The sequence below is a fragment of the Caloenas nicobarica genome, chromosome 5, assembly GCF_036013445.1.
Source record: "Caloenas nicobarica isolate bCalNic1 chromosome 5, bCalNic1.hap1, whole genome shotgun sequence".
Taxonomy (NCBI): Eukaryota; Metazoa; Chordata; class Aves; order Columbiformes; family Columbidae; genus Caloenas; species Caloenas nicobarica.
Window position 1 is genome coordinate 26,831,113 of NC_088249.1, and position 8,888 is coordinate 26,840,000.

Here is an 8,888-nt window from a genome sequence, read left to right on the forward strand (position 1 = left end):
CATTGCCCGCATCCCGGCAGATGCCGGCGGGGCCCGGATCCTCCGGTGCTGCCGCCAGCCCGGGGCCGTACCCGCCCCCCAGCCGTCCCCCGGCTGCCCCGGCAGCTGGCGGGCAGCGCCGCGCTCCCTCCCTTGAAGGGCTCGGCACCAGCGCTGCCGGCGGGATCCGCGGCGGCGCCGGTACCGCCCGCCGACTAAACGTTCAGTGAGTTTTGCCGCCCGCCGGCCGAGGAGGCGAGGGAGCGCGGGAGACCGCGGATGACTCCTCCGCCTTCGTAGCCGTGAGTACCGCGACTTTCCATAGGAATTACAGCGTGGACAGGACTCGCTCGGCTCGCCCGGGCTTCCGGAGCAATCCCATCGGGGGCGGCCGCGGGCCTAGCAGCCCGGCCGGACGGGCACCTGGAGCAGTAGGACCTGCCTGCTCTCCGGCGGGTGGCACTTGCTGGCGTGCCGCGCCAGCCCGGGCGCGCTGAAGAAGGTGGCGGGGCAGTGCTTGCAGGGGAAGCCCTGCCGCTCGCCGCCCGCCGCGCCGCCCTCGGGGGGCCCGGCCGGCGGCGGCAGCAGCAGCTCTTCGCGCACGGCGTGCCACAGCCCGTGCTTGTCCCTGATGTCCGCCGAGGGGAAGCGGGCGCCGCACAGGTGGCAGGCGAAGGCGAGCTGCCCGCGCTCCGGCGGGCCGTAGGCGGCGGGCCGCGCCGCCCCGTGGGTGCCCAGGTGCTTGCGGAGGTAGGCTTGCCGCCGGAACCGCTTCTGGCAGCAGGGGCAGGCGAACGCCTCCCCGCCGGGGCCGCCGCCGGGGCCGGGAGCGGCAGCGCCGCCGGGAGCGGGGCCGGGGGCAGCCGGGGCGCCGCTGGCGCTGTCCGCGCCGCCGCGGTGCTGACGGGGCGGCGGCGGCTGGGGCGGGGTGGCGGCGGGGCCGCGGGGCCGCCGCTCGGGGCTGTTCTCCTTGCCCGGCGGGACGGCGGTGGCGGAGCCGTCGGCGCTGGGGCCGGGCCGCGGCTTGTGCCAGCGGCGGTGCGAGGCCAGGTTGGCGGGGCAGCTGAAGATCTTGTGGCACTCGGGGCAGCGGTACTCGACGCGCACGATGCGGGAGCAGCGGTGCTGGGCCAGCGCCAGCGGGTCCGCGTACTGCTCCTTGCACAGCTGGCAGATGAACTCGCCCAGCGGCGTGCGCCCCGCCGGCAGCCTCGTCGCCGGCCGGCTCTCGGGTCCCTCCTCTTTGATGCGCAGCCCCAGAACGGGCGAGGTGGTCACCTCGTCGGCGAAGCTCAGCTTCCGCGTGGCCTTGGCCTTCTTGGCCGGCGCCTTTGCCCGCGACGGCCGCTTCAGCGCGGGCACCGGCGGCGGGGCGGGCAGCGGCGTGCGGGGCTGCAGCAGCAGCTTCTCGGCGGGCGGGAACGAGGCGGCCAGGGGGAAGGACTCGGCGGAGGCGGGGGAGCTGAGGCACCGCTCGAAGAGAGCCGCCCGCGGCCCCGCGGCGCTGCAGGGTCCCGCGGCCCCCCAGGTGGCCGGCCCCTCCGGCGGAGCGAGCCCGGGGCCGCCGCCGCCGCCGGGGGGCCACGTCGCGGGGCAGGCGGCGGCGGCGCCCTCCTCCTCCTCGCCTTCCTCCTCCTCCTCGGCCCCCTGCCTGGCGGCGGGGCTGCCCCCGGCGGCGGGCGGCGGGAGCGGTGGCGGGGCGGGCGGCGGATCCCGGTCCGGGTCCCGTTCCCGGGGGCGCGCCCGGTAGGAGCTGCCGGGGCGCCGGCTGCGCTTGACGAGGAAGCCGCGCGGCATGGCGGGGCGGCGGGCGCCACCGGCCCGCCCGGCCTTTATACCCCCGGCGCCCGCTCCCGCCCGGGCGTCATCCTCCCTCCGGCGGCGGCGGCCAATGAGGAGTTGGGGCCGGCGCTGGCGGCGGGGGGAGGCGGCGGCCGCGCCGGGCCGGGGCTCCCCGCCGCCGGGGCGGGCGCGCTCGGTCTGCGGGGACGGGCGGGATGTCCTCGGGAGCGCACCCCGCGGCGCGGAGCCGGGAGAAACTGCGCCCTGTGGGACCGAGAGAGGTGTGGGACCGGGAGCGTGGGTCTGAGACGGGAGACACCCCGCGCCAGGGCACGGCCGCAGCCCCTCGGCCGAGGCGCCGAGCAGGGTTCCGGCAGGAGCATCTCTAGATGCTGCTGGTGGGTGTTTGTGCCAGGAACATCCATCCACCACTGGGGCCGGGCCGGGCCGCCCGCCGCGTCTTTCCTCCGAAGGGGGCGAAAGCTGGGAGCCTGCTCCATCCTTCCGCACCGCCACATCAGGAGTTTTTCCACAAGTCGCCAGAAAGATCTTGTATTAAGATGAGGTCCTCCTGCAAGAGGAGAATTGCCACGGCCGCTCAGAATGCCACATCCCTCATCTAAGTAACGGCTTGTGGCAGCTTCACCCATGGTCAGCCTCCTGAGCCCAGAGGCAAGACTGTGTTGTGGTGCCACAAAATGCAAGAGCCAAAACCTGACCCCTCCACCCTCCCCTGCTGTAGTTCCTGGCTCGTTCGTGGATGCCGTGAGCCTCAGTGGCAGCTTGCACATCCCTGAAGCAAGGCAGTAGTTGTGTTTGCTAAACCAGTAATCGCCTTTTTAGAAATGCTGTTGTTCCAGTAGGGAATGACATGCACTTGAAGCGGGTTGTCAGCAGACCCTCCGACCGCACTGCGCGTTACCAGCCTCTCCTGTTCGATGTCTCATTTATCTGAGTCCAGTTTTGGGGGGCAGGACAGTGCTGTCCCGCCCGGAGACCTGGTGATCGCAGTGTGCACAAGGTGGTGTGCCATTGAAAATGAACACCCCAGCGCCTCGCTCCATCCCCTGCCCGGGGACAGACACCCCTTGCCACAGTCGTACGGTCCAGCTCATGCTGTTGGGAGAATTCTCCAACAGGAGAAATTAGGAGAGCACTGGGAAAAAGTCAGCACCTCCAGATTGCAGGGCTTTCCAGAAGTGGCAAGCAAGATTTGAAGCCTTCATACAAGAACAGGACTTGCCCCACCTGCTCAGAACGCTCAACCACTTGTCTGTATAAGTGCTCTGATTATATTTGCTTAGCGAAGTTTTAATCATGTTTTATATTACTCTCCTCTCCCATTTTCCTCCCTTTTCATGGTCGCACTGAATTTTAGATTAGATTATAGACTGTGCAGGCTAGAGATCACCCTTTGTTAGCACAAACTGCTGTAATTGGGACCGATGAGCCATGCTGCAGTGCAGTTAGGTTGCTCCACTGACTGGCTGCATGATTTTTGCCTAACATTTGGGTTGACCTTTGTAACTGGGACTTCCCAGCTACATTTCTCACTGAATGACTGGATCTCTGGTTACAGATCCACTATTTTACACTGTTCCTCCAAGCGATATGAAAATAGTTCTTTCAGTTTCCCCTCGTAGGGAAATGTTCCTGTTAATATTCCATTTGCTTTTGCCACATTCACCCTGATTTGGTGAGAGTCTGTGCCTCCCCCATGCTCCACGGTGGCCTCACAGCCCAGCCTGCTTGCAGCCTTCTCCATCTGCCTCCAGTTTACTGTAGGTTTCCAAGGTGAGACACAAAACTACAGAACCCATCATCTCACCATTAGTCTTGCTGCAGCACACGCTAGCGCCTGCAGATCTTTAACAGAAACACTAGCAAAATTGCTTTGGGATTCAAATTGTTGGAGCCGCCTTGTGACTTGTTGGTCTCAAGAAACATGTTTTCCCCAGGCTGCTCCTGCCCCAGTGCCAGCTCCCAGTGCCCTGGCTCCCACTCGCGGGGTCATTATTCTGCAATTACAGATTATTTCCCCTCCTTCCCCACACTCACAAGTGAGTTTAACCCTGGTGACTGGCACTACACCTGGCTCTCGCAGCTTCAAAGCTTTCCATACTGTTACATGTGTTTTCTTGCCTTCAGCTTTTACTCCTTCCAAAAATTTTACAATTAGAAAATTCAGACAATTTGTGAGGATATTTAACAATTTTGTGCACACTCTCCCCAAATCCTGTGGAAATTTGCTAGATTTTTTTTTTCTACTGACTTATTACATTCCATTGCCTCAAGTTGCGCCAGGGGAGGTTTAAATTGGATATTAGGTTCCCAGAAGGGGTTGCCAGGCATTGGAACAGGCTGCCCAGGGAAGTGGTGGATTCACCATCCTTGGAGGGGTTTAAAAGACATGTAGATGAGGTTCTTACAGACATGGTTTAGTGGCAGTTTTGGGTTAACAGTTGGACTCTATGATCTTGAGGGTCTTTTCCAACCAAAATGATTCTAAGATTAGTCCCATCACAAAGCTGAGAGTGCAGCACTTAACCTGCCAGAACATCATACAACAGGGGAACTTTATTTAAGGTTGAGGCTTTCCTAAGCAGGGAATTGAACGTCATTGCTCCTGATCTTACACTGCATTCTCTACAATCTGATAAAATCAGGTTGGACTTGATCAAACATATTGGCCACTTATGTATGAGAGTCATCCTTGGATGACCTTAAGTTAACCAAAGGATTAATCCCATGGTAAATAGAAAATCAAACCTCTAGTGGAAAAATGCGATAGCTGGTGGGGAACTAGTGGGATGAGAACAAGAAGAACCAGTTCCTCCTCAGACCATTCCCTCCTTTCTGGTTGGGGCTGAATGCTGGTGTGTTAGGGAACAGGAACGAGAGTGGCATGGCACTGCTCTACCTCCCTTTTGGCAGAAGCTTCCTCTTTTGTGCGAAGGGACTGTTACTCTTGTATATAACTTTATGGCTAAAATAAGCCTGTGAGACCCATTCAAGCTTTGTCAAGATTCAGCCATCAGACTCAACAATGGCTGGATCAACCTCTTGAGGACTTTCCAAAGCGAGGACAGACTTCATGTTCCTCCAGCTACCTTCCCCTGTCAGAGCAGAGGGCTCCTGCTGCCTTCAGGAGGATGCTCCGATTGCCCAGGAGACTCCAGAGACTCCAGCACCAGCACCTCGTCACCCAGGTCCTTCTCCGTCCTACCATCCACTGTGGTCCCCAGCTGCAAGGTAGGAATCCCTTTGCTCCCAGCCTTGCCAGGTCTCCAGCAGAGTCGGGCGGCCAGTGCTGGCTCCTTGACTGTGTGGACACTGGAGAGGAGATGTAACGTGGTCCCTGAATAGAACATCATCAAGCAAGTGGGCAGCTGCATTTGATGTTTATGGATAGTCTTGAGGCATAAACAGCCAGAGGAATGTATGACAGCGATCTCGGCTGGGAGGGACAAGGTCTCGGGTGAGGTCTGTTTCTCAGAGAAAAGCCTAAAAACTCTTCTGGGGGCTGAGAGGGCAGGAAAAAAAAATAGAGAAATGCCTTTGGCCACTTAATAGAAGAAAAAATAACCACAACTTTAAAAAATAAGAGTTAAAAATAAAGTAGAAAAGAACTATAAGCAAAGGATTAAAGAACATTTTTCTCCTTCATGTTTCCCCTCCCCACCACAAAAAAAAATTGTTGTGGTCGAGTTTTTTACATTTCAGAATTTCAAATAAAGTTTACTTTTAAATCTTCCCCAACATCTGGTTTGTAATTAAAGAAGCAGTAAATAGGAGGGAGACAGAAGCTGCCTCAGAAGCCTGTCCTTGATACATGACTCTCCAGCAATATAGTTAGATGAGCGATACCACCCCCAGGCTCCGGCACTTACACAAACAAAATCCAGGCTGTTTTCGGTGGCAGCATAAGCCATTTCATCTTCTCCCTAGAAGGAGGCTGCCAATTATCTTGCTGCGGTTGGGGATTTGATGCTGGTGACAGACACTGAAGGAAATATCTGCATTGTGAGGATATGGATTGTCTAATGTAACTGACCTTGCTGGTACCTTAATTGTGTTTGTTTTACCTGAGGACAATCTGCCTCGAGGGGAAAACAATGCTAACGGCTGCTCTGTTTTCTTCATTGCTCAAATATTAACAAAAAGCTTTCTGTAACAGAAGGTAGGAAACACTGTTCTGTGAAGGTGCTCGGGCTAGGGGGATTTGAAGCAATTTTAGGACACTACGACAACATTCAGCCTTCCTCTTTTTTGTAAATGAAGTGATGCTGCTGGTGTAGCTGTGCTGCCGTCACTCAGCTGGTATTGAGGTGACAGTGACACTGTGGCTCCCGTCCCTACTCCCTAAGCAAGCAGCAGCGTTAGGGCCTGATGCGCACACCCCCGTTCTGGCTCTTCCTCGCCTCCGCCTGCATTAGCCCATCGCGGGGACACCAGGTCCTCTCCAGGGAGCAGCCTGGCATTCCCAAACTCATACAACTCATCCAAGAGTCTCAATGGGACTATTATGATTTTTGTTATTTCATTAAGGATTTCAACTGGGTTTCATCTCGTACCCCACAGGCCGAAGCCATTTGCCATGACAAATTTGCCTGTAATGGAGTTATTTATCGATCTCGCCATGTCGTAAATAGGAAGCTTTAGCTTCCTTCAGCATGAGATACTCAGCAGTCTGTTTCCTACAAACATCGTTATATGTTGTAATTCACTGAAAAAGATACTCCTTGTACAGAAAGGTCATGGTTATTAATTATATGAATAGCAACAGTGGCTTTCAGCGAGGCCGAGTCCCCGCTGCGCTGTGTGCAGATGTACATGCAGATAGCTGGACAGATGTGCATGCAAAGAGAGCAACAACCGAAGAGACAGAAAGATGAGAGAGCAGGAGGATGGGAGAATCAAAGCTCCTGAACTGTGCCTGTGCTGCACGCTGGGCTGAGCAGCTCTGCACTGGCCTCCAGTAAAGTGCAGGCAGGACAGAGAAGCCTGCAGTTTGCTTAATTTCCTAAAGGGGCTCAATCCAGGGGACATTTGGAGAGCAGCACTCAGAGACCCTCAGCCACAAAATACTTTGTTACGGCCACGCTTCGTCCTGCTCTTCTTGTGCTGGCCCTGGAGGACATCCCATCCTGCAGAACTTGGTGCAGGAAGATGAGCCCTCAGGAAAACTGTTCCCTTTTTCTTCTCCCCCCTGCCCCTAATAATTTTTTCATGCCTCTGTGCTGAGGCCAGCTTCCTCCATAAAATTCTGCTGGCTCGGAGGGGCAACAAGTGATTCCCCAGGGCTCTTGCCGAAGACTTTTCTCACATCCCCACTCCATGGTACCTTCCCTAATTCTCCATCCATTTTCTACAGGTTCCACTGAATTCCTGGTACCGTCTCCTGCCCAAGCTGCAGGTGGCCCCTGCCAGATGATGCTATTGCAGCTCTGCTTGCCTGTGCAAAGGAATGGCAGGAATTACTGAGGGATAAGGTGCAGGTATGTCCTGGCCACTGTAAAGCAGGCGGCAGTGTAGGAGCCACCATCGCCAGCAGCAATTGCAAAGGTACGGGTGAAGCACGGGAGGTGGTGATAGGGAAAAACGGGGAATGGGAGGAGAGCAAGCGAACACGAAAAGCTGGCTAGAAACAACTGGGCAGAGCAGCACCCTAAAGAAACAAGCAGGAAAACTGCATTACAAGGAAATAAACCACATCTGAGCTGGGTGCCTGCACCTCACAAAAGCAACAAGGAGGACAACAGCTCCCAAAAGGAACTGTTAATTAACCTGAGCACAGGAAATATGAAGAAGGGCAAAGAAAAGGCAGCGCTGAGCCAGGGACCTGCTGCCCTTTTTAGAAAGCGCGTCTCCAGCTTCTGCCATCAGTCACCCTGGTCATCCCCGGAGTGAGACCTACCAAACACCCACCGTGCAGAGCAGGGAGGCTGCAGCACTCGCTCTGGAAAGGTCCATCAGGCTGGAGGCTCTGCCTGTCTTTGGTGGGTCAACACACATGGGCAAGCCAGAGTGGCAATGACGAAGCACTCTGCTGGCTGACGAGGTCGAAAAAGGCGAAATGTGGCCATGCCTCAGGATGCTCCATGGCCAAAGATCCTCCACAGCTGCGCTGGGAGCCAGCACCTGCCACAGAGGCCAAGGGGAAGAGCAGCATGGAGCTGAAACCATTACCATTTGCAGACCAAAAAATGGAGCATGAATATCACTGTTTTAAAAATATTTTTTCCAGTTAGGACTTAGTGCTGTTTACTCCAAAGTCAGACAAAACACAGGGGACTCAAAATCAGCATCATGCTCTAAGTACTGCAAACAGAAGTGATCCCTAGCAGTTGCTTCACAGGATTCTCCAAATACATCTGTTTTGCTTCTTTTGTGACATTTGATTAAAGTCTCACTAACCTGACTATTAATTAAAGTGCTTGGAGGCAAGGCCCAAATTTCACTTCCCCTCCCAAGTTCACTGGCTCCATCCTCCTCCTCCTCCTCCTCCAAATATGTTTTGCTATAAATTACTGGCACTGTTCCTGTTGATAGTCAACATAATCAAACATTTGTAAGCATGCTGTCTCTTCAATCTGTTCAGTTGATGCACTTTACCTGATCTTTCATTAAAGTAATCAAAACACTTGCTGTGCCGCGTCTAATGAATGTTGCATGTATGATTAAGTACTTTCATTCATATTGCAAGTTTGATTTAATGTAATCTGCCTTTCAGACAGCCATTAGCCTAGCTCCTGCGTGAATTCGATTAATTGGCTGAATTCTTCCAGATGTCCATTAAGTATTACAGGAATTTCTATGTAAAAACAGCAGGGACTGTCTAAGCGGAGAAGCAAACAATGATATGTTATATTGCTGCCATGACTTACAAAAAGCTGGATTCATTTTCATTAATAAAACATCTGTACTCCTGCACAGCTATGCATCAAGATGCATTTATTTTATATGTTTATTTCTCTTATGACTATAAATAGACCATTAAACAGAAGCACAGTATGTTCAGTTGGAAGATATACAAGCAGAAAGGTATCAGAAATGAAAATAGCAGTAAAGAGTTGGGACCTAAAATAAGCATTGGGCATTGTAGCAAACATGGCAGTGACTTCTAT

General features: G+C 54.9%; 1 protein-coding gene across 1 annotated transcript; it reads right to left on the bottom strand.

Annotated features, from left to right (window-relative positions):
• Positions 1-378: 378 nt before the first annotated feature.
• Positions 379-1,776, bottom strand: INSM2 (INSM transcriptional repressor 2). Its single transcript, XM_065636924.1, has one exon. It carries the CDS (start codon positions 1,774-1,776, stop codon positions 379-381), a length of 1,398 nt encoding a protein of 465 aa, XP_065492996.1.
• Between the last annotated feature and the right edge of the window lie 7,112 nt (positions 1,777-8,888).